This window comes from Miniopterus schreibersii, assembly GCF_964146895.1.
Source record: "Miniopterus schreibersii genome assembly, chromosome: 13".
NCBI classification, from domain to species: domain Eukaryota; kingdom Metazoa; phylum Chordata; class Mammalia; order Chiroptera; family Miniopteridae; genus Miniopterus; species Miniopterus schreibersii.
This window is the reverse complement of record NC_138113.1, coordinates 55,416,104-55,441,652: the sequence shown is the minus strand read 5'-3', so window position 1 is coordinate 55,441,652 and position 25,549 is coordinate 55,416,104. Positions and strand designations below refer to the sequence as shown.

Genomic DNA, 25,549 nt, shown 5'->3' with positions numbered 1-25,549 from the left:
CCACGCTTCTGTGAAACGGGAACACACGCCCTGTGTTTCCCAATGTACGAAGCGGCTCGGGCCAATTGTCCTTTCCCTTCTCCTTACCTGGTACACACTTTAAGAACTAGAGGAATTTTTTTAAAAAAGAAAAATTTAATGGTCAACTGGGAGACTTTGTTTAGAATTTCCCCTCAACTAAATGACGCTCAGTGATCTGAAACGACTCCTGATGCAGTCTGTTCACAGAGGGAATCAGCCCCCAGACACTTCCTGGAGCGTGTCTTTGCAGCCGTCATGACACAGTTTAACTGATGAAGAGGAAGATGACTACGGCTGCTTCAGCTAAAAAAGAGCCATTAGAATGTGCGAGCGCACACTGATACTGAGAATATTAAGTGCGTGTGAAAAAGCATCCTACCTTCTCTGATCTTTTTAATGTACTTTCTTTCTCAGCCCACGAACTCTGAAAAGGAAACAGAAATGTTATGTTAACGTGAGGATTCACAAGTCTTTGCCACCCATCTGTGACTTTACTGTAATTTAGCCTGTGGATGGGGTTTGAACACTGTAAGAACCACCAGCGTAAGAACTGACGTCTGTGGGAGCTGCTGCTAAGGACCCAGCCAGACAGGCCGGGCAGGAAGAGTCTCAGAAGCCCGTGCTGCTTACACGTTAAAACTAATTTCAGACCAGAATCAGTGAAACATGAACACACACATTCAAACTGCACACACACAGCACCTGAACAAAACACCAGCAAGCTCTTAAGGTGAGCCAGTACAGACAACAGAAAACTGGAATACGACACTTGTCTACAGTTCTGTCTGCTGGGATGATGACAGTGGTCAGGGTGACAAATGCAGTACAGCTTTGCAAATAATATGTCAATCAATCTATCCAAGAGCTTTTTTAAAGAAATAAAAACCCAGAGTTCAATTGGCCCCAGAAGTGGAATCAGAGCCTCCCAGGGACAGCTCCGCTCACTGTACTGAGGGGTGCCCAGCTCCAAGCCACCTATTCCTGGGCCTCAAGTTGCGCCTGTTGGCAGGTATCCCCCCACTGGCACCTGATTTCATGGGTTCCGTGGATGCATCGGCCCTTCCTCAGTGGGGAGGCCCTGGGGTGAACATGACATGTGGCACCAAGATGAACGGTCTCCACAAAACAAAGGAGAAGCACCCCGTCAAGACCACAGCCATACCCCACACGTGCCATGTCCCAGAGGCTCAGTTACTCCCGGGAAGACCCACCTTAGGGGGTGTGAGCCCCCACTGCTGGCTGTGGTGCCTCGGGTCCTGGAGAGTGTGACAAGGAACCCTAGAGGCCAGAGGCTTCACTAACCAGGGCAGGCGCCATTATTATCATCAAAGCTCCAAGGACAAACTGGACTTGCTAAGTGAACAGTAAAAGGCTCACATACATCACAGCGTAAACTCTGCAAGGAATCTGGCTGAAAACAAATAGCACTCAGGACTTCAGACTCACCGGCTGGACTATGACCTTTTTAATGTATTGCTGCATCCGGTTTGCTAATATTTTGTTGAGGATTTTAGAGTCTATGTTCATCAGGGATACTGGCCTATAATTTTCTTTTTTTTTAATAGTGTTTCTTTATCTGGTTTTGGAATTAGGATAATGCTGGCCTCATAAAAATAGCTTGGAAGTCTCCCTTCCTCCTGAATTTTTTGGAAAGTGTGAGGAGGAAAGCTGTTAGTTCTTTGAATGTTTGGTAAAACTTGCCTACGAAGTCATCCAGTCCAGGACTTTTGTTTTCTGGGAGTTTTTATTATTACTGCCTCAATTTCATTAGTTGTGATCAGTCTCCCAGTCTATTCAGGCTTTCTTATTCTTCCTGACTGAATTCTGGAAGATAGTATATTTCTAGGCATTTGTCTATTTTGTCCAGGTTGCCCAATGTGTTGGCATATAGTTGTTCATAGCATTTTCTTACAACCCTTTGTATTTCTGTGGTGTCAATTGTTACTCTGCCTCCTTCATTTCTGATTTTGTTTATTTGGGTCCTCTCTTTTTCTTGATGAGTCTGGCTAAAGGCTTGTCTTGTCAATCTTGTTTAACTTTTCAAAGAACCTTTTGTATTATTTTTTTTAGTCTCCATGTCATTTATTTCCGCTCTGATCTTTATTATTTCCTTCCTTCTGCTTACTCTGGGCTTGTATTGTTCTCTTTCTAGTTGTTTTAGTTGTAGGGTTAGATTGTTTATTAGAGATTTTTCTTGTTTTTCAGGTAGGCCTTTAATACTATGAACTTCCCTCTCAGGACTGCTTTTAGTGTGTCCAATAGATTTTTAGGTTGTTGTGTGTTCATTTTCATTTGATTCCAGGTAATTTTTTATTTCTTCCTTGATCTCATTGTTAACCCATTCATTGTTTAATTGCATGCTATTTAACCTCCATGTGTTTGAATGTTTTTCAGTTTTTTATTGTAGTTGATTTCTAGTTTTATGCCATTGTGATGATTTCAATCTTGAATTTGTTAAGACTTATTTTGTGTCCTAACATGTAGTCTATCTTTGAGAATGTTTCATGTGCACTTTAGAAGAATGTATATTCTGCTGCTCTGGGATAAAATGGTCCGTAAATATGCATTAAATCCATCGGAGCCAATGTGTCATTTAAGGTTGCTGTTTCCTTGTTAAATTTTTGTCTGGAAGATCTATCCATTGAAGACAATGGGGTGTTAAAATCCCATACTATGCCTGTATTGCTGTCAATTTCTCCTTAATGTCCACCAAGATTTTCTTTATATATTTAGGTGACCCTATGTTGGGTGCACATGTTTACAAGAGTTACATCCTCTTGTTGTATCTATCCCTTTAGTATTACGTAGTGACTTTCTTTGTCTCTTGTTATGGCCTTTGTTTTGAAGTCTATTTTGTCAGGTATAAGTATTGCTACACAAGCTTTTCTTTTTCCATTTCCATTTGCACGGAATGATTTTTTTCCATCCCTTCACTTTCAGACTGTGTGGATCTTTTATTCTGAGCTGGGTCTCTTGAAGCCAGCATATATATATGGGTCATGTTTTCTTATCCATTCAGCTACCCATGTCTTTTGATTGGAGCACTTAATCTATTTACATTGAAGGCTATTATTGATAGGCACTTATTTATTGCCACTTTATACTTTATGCCTACATTCCTCTCTCTATATATATATTTCTTCTTCCTCTTAAAGCAGGCCCTTTAACATTTCTAGCAATACTGGTTTAGAGATAATGAACTCCTTAAGCATTTTTTTTTTTTTTTTGGTCTGGGAAACTCTTTATTTCACCTTCAATTTTAAGTTATAGACCTGCTCAATAAAAGTCTTGGTTGCAGGTCCCTGCTTTTGATCACTTTGAATATTTCATGCCAATCTCTTCTAGCCTTAAGTGTTTCTGTTAAGAAATCAGCTGACAGCCTTACGCAAACTCCTCTGTAGGTAACTGTCTCTTCCTTGCTGCCTTTAAGATCCTTTCCTTGTTTTTAGCCTTTATCATTTTAATTATGATGTGTCTCAGTTTGTCTCTCTTTGGGTTCATCTTGATTGGGACTCTGTGTTTCCTGAGCTTGTGTGACTTTTTCCTTTGGCAGGTTAAGAAAGTTTTCAGCCATTATTTCTTCAAACAAGTTCTATATTCCCTTGCTCATTCTATTCTCCTTCTGGTACCCCTGTGATGTAGATGTTAAGCTTAATGAGGAAAGTCCCTTAGAGTTTCCCATTTCTTAACATTATATTTTCTTTCTGATGCTCTGTTTGAGTGCTTACTGTTATCTTGTCCTCTAAATCACTGATTTAACCCTCTGCTTCATCTAACATGCTGCTGATTCCTTCTAGTATATTCTTCATTTCTGAATGGTTCGGTTTTTTTTATGGTTTCAATGTCCTTTTCAATACTTACTATCTCTTTGTTTAAGTTCTCACTGAGATCATCCATTCTTCCCCTAAGGTCCTTGAGCATCCTTATAACCATTGTTATAAGGTTTGTTTTTTTATTGCTTCCATTTAATTCTTTTCTGGGGATGTATCTTGTTTTTTCATTTGGGGCCTATTTCTTTGTCTCCCCATTTTGTCTCTGTGTGTTAGGTAGATCTCCTATGACTCACAATCTTGCTATCATGGTTTTATGATGGTGTTTTGTTGGGCTTAGTAGCACAATCTTCCAGATCACCTGAACTCCTTGCTCCAGGGATGTTTTTTTCCTGGGTTATGTGCACCCTCCTACTGTAGTTGTCTTGAATGCTGTTGGCCCTTTTGTGGGTAGAGTTAACCCTTCAGGCTGGTAGACGCTGTGTATGAGACACTGTGCAGAGGCTGTTCCCTAAGGTGGAGTTGTTCCTGGGAGGGTCTGGTGCCTGCCCTAATACCCCTTTGGGTGTGCAGCTTGTGTGGCTACTTGGATCAAGCTCTGGTGTGGTCTGAAGCCCACCACTGGTTGTGTTGGTTCTGGGTCCACTTAGGCTGCGTTCAGGTATAGGTCACTGTCAGCTGTTGTGTGTAACCAGCCTTGGGCAACCTGCTTGGACTACCAGGCTGTTCACTGTTTGTAACTGCATCTACTGGATCTGTGTGGGAGAGGGGTCTATTTGTGTATAAGGGTCAGCTTCCTCCAGGTTAGAGCTGGGAGCAGATCTGTAAAAGGACTGAGGCTCCCTGAGGTCCACTTCCACCTGTCAGCTACTCTGTCTCACTGTGAGTTTGCCTGGACTTTGTCCAGAGCCTTCCAAAGAAAGACTGAAGAGTGGGCCCAGGCTGGCCACAAACCACAGCCCCTTCCACAGGTTGCCAGCTCAGTAGGGTGGGGCAACTAGGACTTGGCATACAGGATTAGTGTATCCCCGATTTGGGGATCATGCAGTGAGGCACCCAAAGAGGAAAAAGTGGCCCCTACTTCAGAGCCAGAACACTCATTCTTTGTCAAGTCTCCAACTCTAGCTCCCCCTAGAGGAGCTCCCAGGTTGGGTTCAACCAGCCACCCTCTCTGCAGGAGCAAGCTAAGCCACCCTAGGCTCAGGCAGACAGATCAAAGGAGTCTCTCATTGCGGTGATGCCAGCACGGCCCACAGGAGGGGGCTAAGCACTTTGTCCCAGTCCCAGGGGCTTACACTTTGAATTCCCAGCTCTGAGTCACTCTCCCTTTCCACTGGAGAACTGAGCCCAATGGGGCAGGGTATCCAGAAAATGGCAGGGCTGATCCCAACAGTTTCCCACTGGGGGGGTGGGAGGGTACCCTGAAGCCTGTAGGAAGGGAATAGGCACTTTTTGCCCTTCTTGGAGTAGCAGGAGCTAAGATCGCCAGGGAGATAGGAGTGGTCCCCTCCCATCCCATGATGTAGCCACACACCCTAGCTCCTGCTCATCTGGTTCCTGGACAAAAGCTTCCACAGGAGACTAGTCTGAAAGTCCCAGCTCTGCACGGAACTCTGGTCCCCCTGTACCACTGAACTCAGCAGGGTCTGCTGAGTGATTCAACAGGTGGGGGGAGGGGTGCTGGCTGTGTGCTCAAGGATGGGCAGATCAACCCTCTTTCCAAAGTCACAGTTTAGTCACTGTCTCTGCCAAAAGCCTCCCTAGGAAAAGAGGTCCCCAAAAGTTGCTGCTGGGTGCAGCCAGCAGATGCCTCTGCAGGACCCAAGCATGGCACAGTTCCCTTGCCAACAGTCAGAGACCTGGTGGTGCACTCCCCAGGGTGCTGCTGTAACAATAGGAGTGCTTGTCCCTGGGAAGGTGGCATCTGATCCCCACTGATCCCCACTAAATCCCCACTGATTTTCACCACCAGATGCTATGTAGGTTCCTCTTCTCATCTCTGCTGCTCTGGGTTGGAGATCCCTGCTTGGGGTTGAGACCCCATGTTCCTGGGGGGTAGTTTTGCAGCCACAATATTCCTCCAGCTTCTCAGCCGCCACAACATCTGGGTGCAGGAGCCAGCCCTTTCCATGTCTCTGCCCTTCTTACCAGACTCTCTATGGCTTCTTCTGTAAATCTGTGATTATAATATTTTAGTCCAGCTAGCCTTCAGTTGGTTATTCAGGTTAACTGCTCTATAATTTAGCTGTAAATCCAGTTTGGGGTGGGAGGCAGGTGACTGTAGCTTCCACATGCTCTGCAGGCATCTTGGAATCTGTCCTGTAATGTCTTCCACTCCTATCTCAGCATGCCAAAACTTGACTTGCCCCACCATGCACTAGGTCCATCTATCTCATCCAAGACCTCTTCAATGGAACAGTGCCCAATCCTCATTTGCTGCTGCCTTTAACTCTCCAAGGACCTGGGTCATGCTTCCCCTGTGGCACCTGCCATGCTACCTGAGCATATGCCTTGTAGGCATACAGGTCTTCTAATATTCCTTGACCCTGATTGATATAGTTGAACTTTAAAAAACTCACATTTTGAAGGTCAAAAAATGCTGAAAATTGGAGATTTCATATGGTTCAACCAGCTGCTATTTCATGCAGCAGACAGGATATGTCAAATTAAATACAAAATGATATACATGCCCTGACTCTCCCCTGAGAACTCAGTCCATGTATCTAACAAACCATTTTGGGTTTTTGCTCTTAGGCCACAATTAGTGGCCATCTTAAGTCAAGGAACAAACAACAGATAAGAGATTGCAACAGTGTTTACAGCATGCACTCCACCTGCTTACTGGGTGCTGGGAAGCCTGGGAAAGTAACCCTCATGCTAAGAAAGGAACCCAAGTCAGCTAGAAAATGGAACACAGATCAGGATATATCATCCAAATAGGAGGAAAAAACCCTAGAGCAAGGGTCAGAGCACACTAATGTGCTGTGTTTAAATGCTTCCAGAACCCACCAGGTTCCCATCATGCTGCTACCCACCCTGAGCGCATCCATCAGGTCAGGCTGCTCCAAGAGCTTAGGGAAGGTGGCCAGTACGGGATTACTGATTAAATCTGAAACACAAAGACCAAAAGGATCTTACATAAACTTTATCCAATATGTTTTACTGCAATAGACATAAAAGCATTCATTCAGATTAGAATCACTGTGTCACAAGATTTGTTGACAACATATTCTAACACTTTCACCTCTAGGAGCTCAAAACTGTCCCCTCAACCTCCACCCTCCCTACACTCATAGCCCAGAGGGTTCTGGAATGAGCCTTGTACCAAGGAGACAGAGCTTTTAGGGTGGGAGTATAGTCGCTCTTAACAGAATGACTAGAAAATTGTGTTCTTTTTTCTACGTTTTTTAACAGCCTCACTTTCCTCATGCCTATGGTGTGGTAAGAGGAGTCAGGAAGTGCCAGCGGAAAGAAGGCTGCCCGGGCCTGACTCCAGTCCACCAGCGCTTAGGGAAGAACCCCGGTGGCTGGGGTTGAGAGATGGTGAATGAAACTGGAAGGAATAGGGAGCCAGGGATTCTGGCCACGTGCCTAAAGACTATGTGGGAGAATACTGATATTCCACAGTAAGTAATGGCACCTGAAAGACCTGTGCGAGGAAGCCCACCAGGAAGAACGCTTTGGAAATGATCCTGTATCCTTAGCATAAAAGAAGTCCTTTCTCTAGATTTTTCTAGGTTTATTCTGGTCAGGTTCAAATGAAGTCAGTAATTCTGAGTAACCTTCTCCTCATCTACAGGACAACTAATACACTTAATCCTTTGTAAGAAGTCATGTCATTCATGAATTTTTTCTAGAGTCATTGAAATAAATTCAAAGGTCAGTGATGATTACAAGGCTTACCTGTCCTTCTCTTACTATAATTACTCCTTGAGAAATGTCTGTGCTTCTCTAACTCTGAGTTCCATCTCCACATTCCTGGCAGAGGATCCCTGTCTAACCATGAACTCTAGTCGTCCAGAGTGCTGAGGCACCACAGGGCTCTCCCTCTCACTCCCTCTGCTCTAGCCACACTGGCCTGCTTTCAATGGCAATCCCTTCAGCATGCCGTCTTCTTGCTTTGGGTCTTCAGACATGCTGGTCTCTTATCCAGAAAGGATCATCTCCTTTGTACAGTAAACTCTAACTCCTCTCTCAGGTCTTATCTTAATATTACTTGCCCGGAGACTTCCCTCACCCTACACATTAATTCAGGTCTTCCTACTGCATGCTCCCATTGTGCATTTTCCTTCCAAGCCCTTATTTTAAAAGGTGAAAAGGATTGCTCATGTAACTTTGTGTTTAAGTTCTGCTGCTGAGCCACCTCACGATGCCTGGCATACAACAGGTGCTCGATACACACCTGCTTTCTGATTTGCTGAATCACAGAACATCCAAAAAAGTTAAACTTCGCTTTAGAGACAAGTTCAATCATGTGTGATAACTCATTAATTTTTTTATATTATTTTTTAACATTTTACTTGGAAGAATTTCAAGCTTAAAAAAGTTGCAAGAATAAAAATAGTACACAGAACTCCTGAATACCTCTTACCTGAACTAACCAATTTTAACAAATCCATTTAAACTTTGTGCTTTAAGAACCTTTATTGTGGCTGATTTCAGTCTCTTCCCAAAAAGATGATATGAATACCAAATACATGAGAAAAACAGACTATTCAGGGACAGCAGGGAAAATATGATTATATCTGTTTTAGGATCTCAAATCACCAGAATTTGAAATGTGAAAGTACGTGTATTGTAAAGAATTAAATGTGTTCTGAGTTCAACCTGAGCACAATGCCTTGCATTTGCAATAATTTACTGACTTTGATGCTATTTTTAAATTTTTATTTCAAATGTCACCTTCGGAAGCAGAAGATCCAGGTTGACATAGTTTACACTTACTCAAAGCACGATGCATTACTGTACAAAGGAAACTGCAGACCCCTTACCAGCACTTTGCATGCTCATCCGGTCTTTCAGGAGAACATCTCCAAGAATTTGGCGATAAAATACCAACAGATGAATGTAGCATGTGCTTCCAATTAATGTTTCTGGCAGGAGACTATTAAAAAAGGAAAAAAATGTATTCACTAAACAATCTCCTATACTCCAGCCTGCAATGTTTTTAAATGTGGCTTCTGTACGGAGCCAGCCTGCGCCTGGGCCAGCCACATCAGCAGGGTGCCTGACCCACACTCACACTATCAGGAATATATGTTTCAAGGCAGCACTCAAGTCTCCCTGTGGATTCTAGGAGGAGAGGAGAGCACACACCCCAAGGCAGGCGGGTGGGAGTAGGGGTGGGAGAGGGGGCAGGGACAGTGGAAGCAGAGCTCAGCTCCTGAAATGGTGCTACACCAGCAGGAAAAGCTCTCCCTTGAAATTCTTTGGCAGAGATTTTCCGGTGCTGACTGTGTGCTGTAATCATACACGTGCTTCTTCCTGAGGTCTGGGGGCAAGGATTCAGGAGCCTTCTCTACAAGCCCAGAACTCAGAAAACGTCCCACGTCCCCAGCTTTGGAAGAAGGGGCTGCCTACCCAACCTCTGCACACCCAGTCAACTGGATCTCTGGATTGTAAGAAGTGTCTGCGGCCAGGACCGGGGCCAAAGAAACACTCCTGAGAGCTGTGCTGAAAGGCACTCAGGAGAGCTCTGGGCTCTGGGAGGCTCATCAGAGAGGGGGCAGTGGGGGCAGGGGGGGGAAGGAAGCCAAACAGGACACCTTGGCTTTTCTGCTACAAAGACGGCTACTGTGCTTCTTTTTCTGATCTTGATAAATAACTTTCCAAGGAAAGATTGGCCAAAAAGGAATTTACAGGCTCTATAAACATCCAAGGGGAAAAGCCAAGAGAATGACTAATACCCATGAACACATTATTAAGGGTCGCTGGGAGATTTAACTGTTAATACTGTCATTATAAAACACATTTCAGTGTTGGAGATCAGAGCAAGGGAAGGTCAAACTCAGAGCGGATCCAGAATGAGAAAAGCAGCCGCTCAGAGAGGTGGGACAAGTTCTCACTCATCACCTGGCTTCTTGGTGATCTGCAACAGGAGCAGGTTCTGCTGGGACAGTCAGGGGTGCCCCAGTCTCGTCCCAGTGCCCTGCTCCCCCTGCACCCCATCCACCATGCGCCTCTGTGGAAAGGGCCTCTCCTGCGCATCTTCACGGGGCACATCTCCAATCGTTCAAAGCCCACTTCAAATGCCCCTGGTCTTACCAGCTACATAGCACATCTTCACTGAGATGAATTTTGTGACGTACTGCACCAGCCATCTGGCATTATATTCACATTTATTTCTATACATATAATCACAAGAGTAGTCAATTATTAGAGCTCACACTGACTGTGCTCTACTGTGTGCCATGCACTATAAATACTAAGTGTTTTATATACTGTTGTTGTTTTTCATTAAACCTCATTACAACTTGTGGTGTTGATATTTCTACTGTGCCCATTTCAAAGATGTAGACAATGAGACCCTGAGAAGATGATTCTATGACTTGTCCAAGAGGTTCCTGATTTAGAAACTGATAAACCTGGATTCTGCTAACGTAAAAGCTCCCTGCAGAAAATGCAAATCAAAAACCCTAAGATACTACTACTCACTTATTAAAATGGCCAAAACAAACAAAACAAACTGAGAATAAAAAGTGTTGTCAAGAATATGAGGTAATTGGAACGCTCATACACTGCTGGTGAAAGTGTAAAATGGGGCAGTCATTTTGGAAAACAGTTTGGCAGTTCCTTATAAAACCCCACTCCCAGGTGTTTATACCCATGAGAAATAGAAACATATGTCCACATACAAAAAGTTCACAGGCAAATATTTAGAGTGAGCTTTATATCCATAATTGCCCAAAATAAGAAAAAACCCAGATGTACATCAACTAGTTTATGGATAAACACACTATGATACACCCAGCCAGTGGTATACAGGCACACCTCTTTATTTCAAAATACTACGTTGTGGTGTGTGTGTTTTTTTAATTTTTCTTATTTTCTTTAGAGAGAGGAAGGGAATGAGAGAGAGAAACAGCAATGTGAGAGAGAAACATCGACTGGTTGCCTCTTGTACGCACCCTGACCAGGGATCAAATCCACAATCTCGGTATGTGCCCTGACCGGGAATCGAATGTGCCACCTACTGGCACACGGGATGATGCTCAAACAGAGTCACACTGGCCAGGGTGACACTGCATTTTTTACAAATTGAAAATTTGGCCCTGGCTGGTGTGGCTCAGTTGGTTATCATCCTGTGCACTGAAGGGTTGCTGGTTCAATTCCCAGTCTGGGTACATGCCCAGGCTGCAGGCTCGATCCCTGGTGGCAGCCAATCGATGTCCTGTTCTCACATCAATGTTTCACTCTCTCTTCCTCTCTCTCTAAAACATCAATTAAAACAGAAAGAAAAAAAAAATCGAAAATTTGTGGCAGCCCTGAGTTGAGCAAGTCTACTGGCCATTTTTCCAACAGGCTCAGATAATGGTTAACTTTTTGAAATTAAGGATATACATTGTTTTTTACACATAATGCTATTGAACACTTAATAGACTAAAGTATGGTGCAAACATAACTTTTATATGCACTGGGAAACCAAAAAAATCGTGTGAGTCACTTTATCACAACATGCGCTCTATTGCAGTGGTATGGAGCTGAGCCTGCAAATAACCCCTGTAAAGTTTAAAACAAAAGAGAACAAACTGCCAACGTATGCATCAGCATTGCTGAATCTCAGAAGCATTAGGCTGAGTGAAAGCCTGACTCACAAGGCTACATACTGTGTCATCCTATGTGTAAGACATTCTGGAAAAGGCAAAACTGCTGGGAAAGAAAAGAGAGGAGTGATTACCTGGGGCTGGGGTGTTGAGGACAAAGACAAAGCAGGGAGGTAACTGTTTAGAGTGACAGACACGTTCTCTATCTTTTTAAAAAAATATTCTTTAATTGATATTTAGAGAGAGAAGGGAGAGGGATAGAGAGATAGAAACACTGATGAGAGAAAAACATCATCTGTCAGCTGTGTCCCGCACAACCCCTACTGGAGATCAAGCCTGCAACCCGGGCATGTGCCCTAACCGGGAATCGAACCAGTGACCTCTTGGTGCATGGGTCAATGCTCAACTACAGAGCCACACTGGCCGGGAGACACATTCTCTATCTTGACTGTGCTGATAGTTACATGACTGTATACATTTCTCAAAACTCAAAGAACTGTAAACTAAAAGGAATAAACTAAATTATAACTCAACAAACTTAACATTAAAAAAAGTTCTCTGTCCTGGCCAGGCGTGGCTCAGCGTTTGAGCGTTGACCTAGGATCCAGGAGATTGGGGTTCGATTCCCGGTCAGGGCACATGCCCAGGTTGTGGGCTCGATCCCCAGTCGAGGGCGTGCAGGAGGCAACCGATCAATGACTCTCTCATCATTGATGTTTCTCTCTCTCTCTCTCCCTCTCCTTTCCTCTCTCTGAAATCAATAAAGATATATTAAAAAAAAAAAAAAGTTCTCTGAAGATAGGCTCACGGTGGGTAAGCCTACTTAGTCAGAAGTTTTCTACACTATTTCTGACCAAATCTATCTTTGTGCTAACTAATAAGTAGAAGAGTAAGCTAATCTGAACTTACTTTTCCATTTCCCTACTGATCTTTGGCAGATGAGTTAATGAGGAAATAATAACCAACAAAAGATGACCAAGCAGGAGCAGCTGAGAGCAGAGATGATACACACATGCAGAGTAACCCGAGTCCCCCGACAGGCAGAAACTGCAGAAGCCATACTAACCTTAGTATGTCTCTTGATCTTCTGTTCAAAGACCTCAGTTTTACTAGAAGCTGTGGCTGCCTCCTCATTGTCATCATCTGATGAAAAACACTCCCATGAGCTTTAAAAAATTAATAAATTTCAAAACTTTAAGTGCTTGGGACAGTGAGTATAACACAACAAAGCATCTTCATTTTAATTAAAAAGCACAGTATTTTGCTATCATACAACAAAGTCTTTTTAGCACCAGTGCCAGCCCCTGACAGCTGCATACTTGTTGCTGAATTACAAAAAAAGGGAGGGGAGTTTAAGAAGCATTTCTGGTTGGCATTGGTGATATAGTGGTAAGGAGACCTGCCTTCCAAGAACCATGTCTGGGAGAGTGATGTCAGAGGAATGGAAGTGAGAGATCCTTATGGTCTCTCTCCCTGAAACTTTAACAAGGTTATCAACTATATAACTCAACAAGGATTCCCTGCTCAATATAAAGACATGCCTGAGACACCTGTGCATTGAAGTATCTAAAGGTGGGCAACCAGGAACAAACAGGGAGGTGCAAAGGAAAGAAGTAAAAGTGTCACTTTTTGCAGATTACATACCATATATAGAAAACCCTAAAGACTCTACCAAAAAACTATTAAACAATAAAAGCAGTAAAATTGCAGAGTACAAAATCAATGTACAAAAATCCACTGCCTTCCTATATTCTAACAACGAAACTTCATAAAAAGAAATGAAAAAAACAATTCCTTTAGCAACTGCAACCAAAAAAATAAAATACCTAAGAATAAACTTAACAAAGGATGTGAAAGACCTATATACTGAAAACTATAAAGCATTATTAAAAGAGATTGAAAAAGGCACAACAAAATGGAAAAATATCCTGTGTTCATGGATTGGAAGAACATGGTTGAAATGGCCATATTACCCAAAGCAATGTACAGATTCCATGCATCCCCATCAAAATCCCACAGTCATTTTTTTTTTAAGAAATAGAACAAAAAAACCATCAGATTTGTATGGAACCACAAAAGACCCCGAATAGTAAAAACAATCCGGAGGAAAAAAAACAAAGGCAGAGGAATCACACAACCTGACTTCAGATTATACTACAGAGCTACAATAATCAAAACAGCATGGTATTGGCAGAAAAACAGATACACAGATCAATGAAACATAACTGAGAGCCAGAGAGATATAAAACCACATGTATATGGGCAGAAATTTTTGACATAGGAGCCAGAAACACACAATGGAGTAAAGAAAGCCTCTTCAATAAACAATTCTGGGAAAACTGGAATGCTACATGCCAAAGAATGAAACTATAGTTTGTCTCCATGTACAAAAATTAATTCAAAATGGATCAGAGGCTTAAATATAAGATCTGAAACAATAAATTTACATAGAAGAAAACACAGGTACTAAACTCGTGAACCTTGGTCATAGAGAACATTTTATGAATTTGATGCCAAAGGCAAGGGAAGTAAAGGCAAACATAAATGAATGGGACTGTATCAAACTAAAAAGCTTCTGCACAGCAAAAGAAACCAACAGCAGAACAAAGAGGCAGCCAACCAAATGGAAGATGATATTTGCAAACGATAGCTCCAACCAAGGTTTAATAGCCAAAATATATAAAGAACTCATAAACCACCACAAAACAATCCAATTAAAAAATGGGCAGAGGACCTAGACAGACACCTCTCCCAAGAAGACATACAAATAGCCAACAGATATATGAGAAGATGCTCAACCTCACTAGCAATTAGGGAAATGAAAATAAAAACTACAATGAGATACCACTTCACACCTGTTAGTATGGCTATTATCAACAAGACAAGTAATAAGTGCTGGAGAGGTTGTGGAGAAAATGGAACCCTCATTCACTTCTAGTGGGAATGCAGACTGGTATGGCCACTACAGAACTCAGTCTGGTGATAGCTCAAAAAATTAAGAACACTTACCACATGCCCCAGCAATCCCTCTCCTGGATATATACCTGAAAAACTTGAAAGCATGTATTTGCAAAGACATATGCGCCCCTATGTTCGCTGCAGCATTATTCACAGTGGCCAAGACATGGAAACAACCAAAGTGTCCTGCAATACAGGACTGGATAAAGAAGATGTGGGACATGTACACAATGGAATACTACTAAGCCATAAGAAAAGACAAAATACTGCCGTTTTGACAACATGGATGGATCTTGAGAATATTATGCTAAGTGAAATAAGTCAGGAAGGAAAAGCCAAGAACCATATGATTTCACTCATACATGAGATATAAAACTGAAACTCGTGGACACAGCTGTGTGGAAGGGGGTGGGGGGTTAGGGGGTAAAGGGTCCCTAATATATGGTACAGAAGATTATTTAACTTGGGTGGTGGGCACACAGTGCAATACACAGATCTTGTAACATAGAAATCTACACTTGAAACCTATGTGAACCTATTAATTAATGTCACCCCAGTAAATTTAATTTTTAAAAAAAAGCACATCTGACTTTAGGTCAACCCACCTGCATCCCAGACCTCAAACTCCTTCCTGTCCCAAGAAGAGGGGGCTGGCACCCCCGGGGCAGCAGCAGTGTCCTGAGCTGTGAAACAGGGAGGGCAGGTCTAAGGAGTGAAGGGGGAGCTTCAATACTGTCAGGCTCTGAGCTGCACGGGGCGAGGCCCACTGCCTGCATTCCCACCGCCCAGCACAGCGCCTGGTCAGTGAATACAGCAGAAGGTGCTTGATATTTCTGGAGGGGAAGTGGCATATACAACACAGCTGCTAATGTCTACACCCTTTGACTAGCCATAGACCATCTCTCAATTAGCCTGTTTATTAACTTAGCCGAGCATCCAATGACGAGCAAATGTAGCTCCTCACACTTCCTCATTTCCCACAGTAGAGTCTCATGTGTGCTACCAAGAAAATAAGCACTCAGATAATATCAAGGTTTTAATATTGAAAGACATTTTAAAATATGAATTTACTATTTACGTATTAGAATATATGTATCTTCTCTGATGCCTCCCGTTCGCTGATCTCTAAGGAAAGGAAGGGAGGTGATCGGTGAGAGCTGTACCTCTTCTGGACACTGAAGGGTCCACTTCCACACCTTTTTCATAGGGGGCGCCACCACTCAGTAAGAGCTCATAAGTCCTACAAAAGAAGAGTGCACTGTGACCGAGGCCTGCGATCGATGTTCTAAAGCACTGGACTCACAAGTCAATTACTTTTTAGCAGATACTTCTACAGACATTTATGTTTCATTGACAAGTGAGAATGAAAGCTGATCCTTCTATGGGGCATCATCTCAGTAAATAAGTCTTTTCCTTTCTTACCTATGACCCACAGAAATACATTTGCCATATTAACATGAGAAAGATTATTGATGTCATTAGTCTTTTGTCATTTAAATGTTTTGTATCATCATTTGAAGTAAAGCCAATATGAGTTTATATTATTTTTAAAATACAAAAGTAACATGCAGACTGCTGCAGAAAGTTTGAATGGCATAGAAATAATAAGGGAAAAATGACAGCTACCCCCACCCCCCAGTTTGGCAGTCCCTTGCCCTATCTTGTTCTAGGCAAATGCAAACATACAGTCAACAGTCAATCTCAAATTGAGCATGCTTTCCTTTAAAGTTGCAAACTGCCAAGGTGTAGAAAGCAGAAGGTAAAAGGCCTCTCTCATTCCACTGCGCCAGCTCCCACTCCTGCTCCTCGGGGCAGCCTCCGGGAACAGTTCACATAAACCCACCCACGTATGCGCACAAACACGGTTCCCCACAAACCAAAGTGGGGTCACAGTATACATACCATCCTGCTACCTGCCTTTCTCATGTAAAAATATACACACTGGAAATGTTTCTCTATCAATACACAGGCCTCCACTTCATTTGAAAAACATAGCTGTGACTTTAGGAAAGATTGAGAAGAAACACCTTTCCCTTCTACTAAGTACAACTAAAACCCTGAACATTATTAAAAACAAAACCCCCCAAATCATAAAACCCTGGGCTTCTACATCTACTGGGGGAAGGTAAGGGGGGTGGGGTAATAAAGTGCCTTGCCCCCTTTTGCCCAGCAATGTCAGAGGAAGAGCGCAGCCAGGAATTTCACCTCCGTCCTGCAGTGTCAGCAGAGGTGGAGGGGGGAGCATGACCTGAATTAAAACTCTGGGGTTAGAAACTATGATAATACTCCATTCTAAAATTGGAGAAACTGTGGCTGGGAGACTTACGGTTAAGCAGACTCAGTGGGACAAGAGCCCTGAACTTGATGCAAATCTGGAGTCTCCACCCTCCTCCTCCTGACTGCGCACCTGTCTCTCTGTGAATTTCTTGTTTATGTCCTAGACTTAGATTTCTGGGTGCACCCACTTTAAAATGTAATTGTCTTCACCCTGGCTGGTATGGCGCAATGGTAAGAGCATTGGCCCGCACACAGAAGTGTTGAGGGTTCGACTCCCAGTCAAGGGCAGGGACCTGGGCTGCAGGTTCAATCTCTGGCCCTGGTCAGGGCACCTGCAGAAGGCAACCAATCCATGTTTCTCTCTCTCTCCTTCTTCCTTCTACTCTCTCTTTAAAAATAAAAAATATTGAGTAAGGATTAACAAAACAAAAAAGAAATTGTCTTCTCAATTTTTGAGAGCTCATTTTATATTAGAGATGGTAATCTGTTATGTATATAAGGGTGCGGCAAAACTAAGTTTACAGTTGTTCATATAGAAAAAATAATAATACAGGAATGAACTGTTTCGCATACTCAACACTGTAAACCTTCTTTTGCCCCCATCCTGTATTGTAAATATTTGCTACCAGTTTGCCTTTTGGTCTTTATTTTTTTTTTTGGCTATTAATTCACTTTTATTATTCAATTACAGTTGACATATTATATTAGTTTCAGGTGCACACCCGTGATTAGACATTATATAACATACTAAGTGATCATTCTGATATATCTCGTACCCATCTGACACCATACATAATTATTAAAATATTACTGACTGTATTCCCTATGCTGTACTTTACATCCCCATGATCAATTTGTATTTCTTAATCCCTTCACCTTTTTCATTCATCCCTCCAACTCCACTCCCATCTGGCAACTGTCAAAGTGTTCCCTGTATCTATGAGTCTGTTTCTATTCTTGTTCATTTATTTTGTGTTTAGATTCAATTGTTGATAGATATGTATTTATTGCCATTTTATTATTCATATTTTTTAATCTTTTTTTCTTCTTCTTAAAGACTTTAATAATACTGGTGTGGTGGTGATCAACTCCTTTAGCTTTTTCTTGTCTGGGAAGCTTGTCCTCTGATTCTAAACAATAGCTTTGCTGGGTAATCTTGGTTGTTAAGTCATTGGTGTTCATCACGTTGAATATTTCTTGCCATTCCCTTTTGGCCTGCAAAGTTTCTGTTGAGAAATCAGGGGACTGCTATTCTCTTGCTACTTTTAAGATTCTCTGTCTTTCACCTTTGGCATTTTAATTATGATGTGTCTTGGTGTGGGCCTCTTTGGGTTCCTCTTGCTTGGGACTCTCTGCACTTCCTGTGCTTGTATTTCTATTTCCTTCACCAGATTAGGGAAGTTTTGTGTCATTATTTTTTCAAATAGATTTTTCAATTTCTTGCTTTCTTCTCCTTCCAGCACCCCTATGATGCAAATGTTGGTATGCCTGAAGTTGTTCCAGAGGCTCTTTATACTACCTTCATTTTTTTGGATTCCTTTTTCTTCTTTGCTGTTATGATTGGGTGGTTTTGCTTCCTTATGCTCTTTCAAATCACTGATTTGATTCTCAGCTTCATTTACTCTAGTGTTGATTCCCTGTAAATTTTTCTTCATTTCAGTTAGTGTAGCCTTCATTTCTGACTGGTTCTACTTTATGGCTTATATGTACTTTGTCATGCTGTTGAAGTTCTCACTACATTTCTTGAGCATCCTTATAACCATTGTTTTGAACTCTGTCTGTTTGCCTCCACTTCATTTCATTCATTTTCTGGATATTTCTCCTATTCTTTCATATGGGACCTGTTTCTTTGTCTCCACATTTTGACTGCTTCCCTGTTTTTGTTTCTATATATTACCTAGAGCTGCTGTGCCTCCTGGACTTGGTAGAGTGGCCTTGTGTAATAGGTGTCTTGTAGGGCCCAGTGGTTCAGCCTCTCCAGTCACCCGAGCTGGGTGCTCAGGTGAGCTCCTGTGTGGATTGTATGTACTGTCCTGCTGCAGTTGAGCCTTCATTGCTGTTGCGTCACTGGGAGAGAATGATCCTCAGGCCAACTGACCACAAAGATTGGCTGCAACTACAGCAGAGGATCTGTAGTGCAGGAGCAGACCCCATGGAGCAGGACTTGCTTCAGTGGGGCTTTGGTGCTCAGAGTCCACCCCTTGAGTGTGTCACTCGTGGAGGTGGTAGGGTTGTAATCAGCATGGTCTGAAGATGCCCACCAGTGCACTGGCTCTGGGGCCTCCCGGGAGGTGCAAGGTCAGCCACTGCCTGTGTCCTGCCTAGGGCCACCTGGCATGAGCTACAGAGTGATCTACAAATGGCTGCTACTTGTGCTGGGCTTGGAAGTGCTCAAGAGAGGCCAAGCTGCAAACCAAGGCCAGATGCCACAAGTGCCAGGCCTGGGGCCACTTATCGAGAGGTACGGGGCATACCAAGGCAGATGCTGCTTATCTGCAATTTGTGAACCTTTGAGAGATTTTAGGAAAGTCCACAGCAGGAACCAAGACAGGCGGTTTGTATGGAAAAACCACTGGAAATGGCTTTGGTGGGCCCACAAGTTGGGTGGGGGAGGGTCTCAGGGAATAACTAGGGTGGGGTGAACAGTGTTAGTCAGGTTGATGGAGACTCAGATATGGCGCCTGCCTGATGGCTCTGTGGGGGTCTCAGAAAAGGAACAATGGCCTCTGCCAGCACTTCCATCTGGCAGAAAGCTGCCCCTCCAGTTCTTGCCCCGATGCTAGATAATTCAATTCCTCCCCATATGTCCCTGGTGCCTCTCCAGCTGCTGCCCCAGTGCTGGAGCTTAGAGGGAGTAAGTCTGAGTAAGTCTGTGCACAGACTCTTTAAGAGAAACCGCCTGGGACTCCAGCAGCCTCTGTCTCACTCAGCCACACTCCCTGTTAGTTCTGACACACAGAAGTTATGGGGACTTCTCTTCCTGGCACTGGAACCCTGGGCTTGGGGGCCTAGTGTGGGGCTGGGACACCTCACTCCTCAGGGGTGACCTTGGCAGCCAAGAAATCCCTAGTTGTAGGACTTCCATTCAGCCAGATTTCAGGTGGTTCTGAATGATGGTTAATCTGTAATTTTATTTGTAAGTTTAGTTGTCATTTTCATGTGGTTGTGGGAGGAAGTGAATACCACATTTGCCAACACCACCATCTTGACTGGAAACCTGCCTTTTGATCTTAAGTTTTAAATTTGCCTACTGTGCCCAGCTGGGGTGGCTCAGTTGGTCGAGTGTCATCCTATGGACCAAAAGGTCACCAGTATGATTCCTTGTTAGGGCACATGCCCAGATTTCAGGCTTGATCCCCAGTAGGGGGCATGCAGGAGGCAGTCGACCAATGTTTTTCTCTCACATCGATGTTACTCTCTATCTCTCCCTCACTTCCCCTCTCTCTCTAAAACCATAAAAACATATTTTAAAACAATAAAATAAATTTGCTTACTGTGGCTGCCACAACAATGTCAATGTACCACCTATAGTGGAAAGGCAGAGTCAGAGAGGACCTGAGGACCCCGGAATTACTTTTCCCTCTCTTTGGAAGGAACTGGGCTGTTTCAGCACTGTGAAAACTGCTAATCCCAGAGGAAATCACTGAAGAACATTCTCAGCAGACAGTGGTGCAAACATCTCTTAAGATCCCTTTTCTATGTGTCACTTCCCCTCCCTAGCACAAGACTGTACATGCTGTTTTCACATACTACCTAAAGGAAAACATAAAATCAACATTCAAAGCCCTCTCCCCACAAGTTACTGATATGCTTACAGAACATACATTCTGAAAACCTGAAGTATCTAGATTCTAATGTATGAATTTCTACAAAATTACCCATGTGGAAGGAATATATAGCCAACTTACTTTGCTGCAATAGGAATTCCACTGTCATCAAAAAGTTTAAGAAACACCCAGCCACAGCTTAATTCTCCTCTTTCACCAGTTGACTAGGAAATAAAAATGAAGATGAAACAATGTCTGAAGCAGTCAAATTTATAAGCACATAAAAGGTCCTTTTACAGAAACTAAGTTAGTATTCACTTTAGACTGAACACTCTTCACAGGAAAATAAAGTGAAGCACAGGGAGTCCCTTTGTACTCACAGAGCTCCTGGTGATGTGCAAACCCCATCCAGTTAAATTGCTCTTGAAAATCCCTAGACCTGAAAGGCCCTGGCCAAGTAGCTCCATTGTTTAGAGCATCAACCCAATAAACCAAGGTTTCAGGTTTGATCCCCAGTCAGGGCACATACAAGAATCAACCAATGAGTGCATAAATAAGTGGAACAACAAATCAATGTATCTCTGGCTCTTTTTCTCCCCCTCTCTTCCTTCCTCTTTAACTCCAAGAAGAAAAGAAAATCCCTAGAACTAACTGATGATGTGCTCAAGTCCCCTGAGTGATACATGTGATGGACTAGAACAAGCTCAAACACACTGACAGCACATGAGCTCAGGAAGCCTTGTCTCCCTGACAGATAAACAAGCAAGTTAAAGCATTCAAGGGTCTTTCCTGCTCAGAACTTTGTCCAACTGTCAATTGTCAGAGGCCAGTGGGGCCCACCTGGGGGCTCTGCTCCTCTCCTGTCCTACCCACACTACACAGATGATTGAATTTGCCTTAGAGAAATGAAAGGATGGAGCAATACCATCAATGTGGGAACAGTGGGCTCTCTGGGTTATCATGAGGCCCAGTATATATACTACATCTTTCAAGCTATTGGACTATGGAGACAATTACTATCACCGAACCACACCCACTGGTTCAATAGTTTATATGATGTGAAGTTAATCCAAGTTTTCTGTGTTCCATTTAAAATAATCACCATTGTGCCAGGTCCCTTCATCAGAACCTTCATTCACGAGGTTAAGTGCCCTCTTACTCTAGGACGGAAGGAAAACGCTGTGCTGGAATCCACCAAACATCTTCTACCACTTTCTGCAGAGTCCCATCCTTTCCACAGCTTCATTTTTTAAAAGCACTGGAGTTCACTAAAGCTATAACTGTTAAGCAAATATACTCTTATCTATTTATTTATTTATAAGGTTTTTTCCCTGCCAAATATTCTTTCCCCTTTCTTTCACTACAACAACCTTTTTTTTTTTCTTCAAGCAGGAAAGGCAATATGCCCAGGTAAAAAATACTTCCTCTACAGATTCCTTTTCAGCTAGGGTGACCATATGTCCCATCTAGCTATTGAGATACAGATGAACATTTTGAGTGGGGCCTCAGGAAACACTTTTTATGGGAATAGATTGCTTTATTTTTTTCACCTTCTAACCTCTTAGTTATATTTAGGATTACAGGAAATAGCTGTTGAATTGTGGCATATTTCATCTAGGTATAAATTTTATATTATCTGCCAGATAACCTTGAGACCTTGAGATATGGCTTTGTTGCCACTATTTAGTTTCTATATATATGCAGCTTACACCCAACATGAGGTTGTTTTGCTTCTTTCAAAAGGGGTTTTTTTTTTCCCCTTTAGTCACAAATCATGACACAATAGTAAGCTTTCCTGCTGTTGCCTAGTAATTATCGATTTTTTTTTCTTTTCACCTTAACACCTGCCGCCCCTGGCAACCACCTATCTGTTCACTGTATCTATGAGCGTGTTTGTGTTTTTTTAATTCCATATATAAGTGCAATGATATGGTATCTGCCTTTCTCTGTCTTATCTCACTTAGCATCATGTCCTTGAGGAGCATCTATGTTGTTGCAAATGTCAAGATTTCATTCTTTTTTATGGCTGAGTAATACTCTGTTGTATGTATGTACTACACTTTCTTTATACAATTGTCTATTCATGAACACTTAGGTTGCTTCCGTGTCTTGGCTATTGTAAATAATGCTGCAATAAACATAGAGCTACATACATCTTTTTAGAATTAGTGTCTTGGATTTCTTCAGATTAAATACCCAGAAGTGAAACTGCTGGGTTATATGGTAGCTATACTTTTGATTTTTTGAGGACCCTCCATACTGTTTTCCATTGTGGCTGCACTAATTTAAAATTCCCACCAATAGGGCACCAGGGTTCCCTTTTCTCCACTTCCTCACCAACACTTGTTACTTCTTGTCTTTTTGATGACAACCATTCTGACAGTGGGAGGTGATATTTTGTGGTTCTGATTTGCATTTCCCTGGTGATTAGTAATGTTGAGCATCTACACTTTAATTTTAAATGCTACTGAATAAGTGGCAGTACATATAATACTAAAACCACTAATTCCTATTCCTCAAGGGTTGAAATTCTATTACATACAAAAATCTCAATTCTTTTACTTGTGAATACAAGCTTTTTTTAAAAAAACAAAACTTCCTTTTTAACTGATTCATTAGAAAGCCTTATTTGTTAACTGACATACATTGCGAATGTAAGAAATTCCAAGTTCAAATAATATTCCAAGATCTGGAGATGAAGAATTGGACCTGATGAAACAATCACCATCAAGCAAGCACGGCAACGTGCCAGTAACCTGAAACAATAAGAAAACTAATGTTACCAATAAAAATTAAAACTGGGGGGAGGTTTCAGCTCCATTCACCTTTGATGGTTTATGCCTTTGCCTCATAGTAAAGGGTACTGTAAGGATTACAGAAGATAATACACTGGGTTAGAGCTGCATAAATGCAGGTATTGTTATATGTGCATAGGTTTCTTCTCTAGCACCATTCAGTTCCCACAATACCTAGGAAGAATGCCTTGCACCTAACTGATGCTTAACTTCAAACAAAGTAACAAATACCTATTATTTATCCTTCCAAACAGTTTATCTTTATATCTGAGAAGACATTAGAAAGCTCCACTCTAAACACTTCATATACACAGGCCACATCAGAACTAGAAAGTGTTGTGCCAAATACAAGCAGCAGGTGCTTAGAGGAACACAGGGACTTCCAGGAGTTGTATTCAAGACAGGTGTGGACACACACAGCACACAAGCGTGGGGGCCATGCCTCTGCCACTGAATCTCTGTCTTGCTTTCAGATCTTCTGATGCCATAGAAGGGGTTAATGCAGGTTCTTAGAGGACAGTGACACTGGAATTCATATGGCAGGGAAGTAAATACTAAAGCAATGAACAGTTAGAGGAAGAAAAAGTGAAATAAACTACAGACAACTAATCTTATCAAAAGAACACAGAAATCATAAAAATAAAATATAATTATAATGCACGAGATGATCCTAAATACGGCTGCATATGTATGTACTTATATTTAGAGAGAGAGAAAGGAAAAAGGGCCGTGGCAGCTGTCAGTGGGAGTTGGGGTGGTCGCACAGCTAGGCCATGGCTTCTCCTACTGACTGTAAACATTTCACGGAACACCAGCATTAGAACAGACTTCTCTGTGACTAGGATGGAACAGGACAGAGACAGGACCACTTTATAACCATGTCTGAACACAGACAGAAACAAACAGAAAAAAACAACAACAAAAACGATCAAGCATGGCCCTCTCCCAGCTAACATCAGTGACTGCTGTTCCCTTTCAAGCAGAGTTTTAAACTCATTTGTTCCTCCTGCATCCCAGATAAAATGTGTTAAGACAGATTCCAAGATGGCAGTAGATTGAGTGGAAGCTAAACTGACACTCTCTCAGGACAAAACTGAAATTGCAACTAAAATTTGGAAAAACCATCCTGAATAATCAACTGAAGACCAGCTGGAGAGCACCCTCATAACCAACGACATAAAGCAGAGACCACATAGAGACTGGTAGGAAGTGCAGAGGCATGAGAGGGCTGGTGGGGCTCCCACAGGCGGCAGCTGCATGCCTGGAGGGTTATATCAGCTGTGGGGGGGTTCCCACTGAGAACTCTGGGGTCTAAACCCTAAGCCCAGAGCACCAGAACTGAGAAAGGTCCCCACATAACATCTGACAGTGAAAAGAACTGGGGTTTCCTTCTGCCAGGGAGAGATGGCTGGTTATGCAGGCACCCTCTTAAACAGCCAACACACAAAGTTTCACGTGCAGCCACTCACCTTGGGAAACGGCAGTGGGAGGGCAGAGTAGACTAGAGCTGTGTGACAAGAATTCAGGATTGCTGGCTTTGGGGATAGAGCTCAGATGACAGCCATCTAGATTCCTGTGCAGAGTCATTCCCCATATGGCAGAGGACATGTTTCTCAGGGAGACATCTACCATCCAAACAGCTTCAGCCTGGAGAGGGGAGCAATTGCCTCACCCTGTTGAAAAACCTCTCACCCTACCCTGTGGAGTTTCTACAGCTTGAGGCTCATTAAGAAACTGAGTAACAATCAGCCTCTAGGCATTCTGAGTCTTTGCCTGATTTGCTTCTGGACCAAGAGCTTGGGAAAGCAGGCCTTGGTGTACATCTTGGTCCTGTCCAAACACACCCAGCCCCAGCAGAGGGAACCACAAGCTGTGGAGTGCAGAAAGCTTAAAACAGGATACTCAAGGCCAGTCACAAACAGTGTCTGACACTGCCCTGCACCAGAGACCATCCAAAAGACTGGGAGTCCTACCAGATCTACCTAATACACAGAAACAAATTCAAACAGGAAGCCAAAATGGGAAGACAAAAAATAAGCCCCAAATGACAGAACAAAAGAATTCTACAGAAGAAGAGCTAAATGAAATGGAGATAAGCAATCTATCATATATAGAGTTTAGAATACTGATCATAAGGATGCTCAACACCATGAGAAAAGATATGGAAATTATGAAGGAAATTAAGAATGACATTGTAG

General features: G+C 42.6%; 1 protein-coding gene across 6 annotated transcripts in view; it reads right to left on the bottom strand.

Annotated features, from left to right (window-relative positions):
* The window catches only part of NPHP1 (nephrocystin 1), a 128,995-nt gene that overhangs the window by 1,897 nt on the left and 101,549 nt on the right, over positions 1 to 25,549 (bottom strand). For 2 of the 6 annotated variants that reach the window (XM_081156009.1, XM_081156010.1), the window contains exons 13-19: positions 23,202 to 23,312; positions 20,698 to 20,780; positions 15,676 to 15,752; positions 12,621 to 12,720; positions 8,783 to 8,895; positions 6,827 to 6,900; positions 401 to 445 (exon numbers count right to left, since the gene is read on the bottom strand). In XM_081156009.1, coding sequence (XP_081012135.1) covers positions 401 to 445; positions 6,827 to 6,900; positions 8,783 to 8,895; positions 12,621 to 12,720; positions 15,676 to 15,752; positions 20,698 to 20,780; positions 23,202 to 23,312 — 603 coding nt within the window. The other 4 variants (XM_081156008.1, XM_081156012.1, XM_081156013.1 and 1 more) reach the window with 4 other exon arrangements.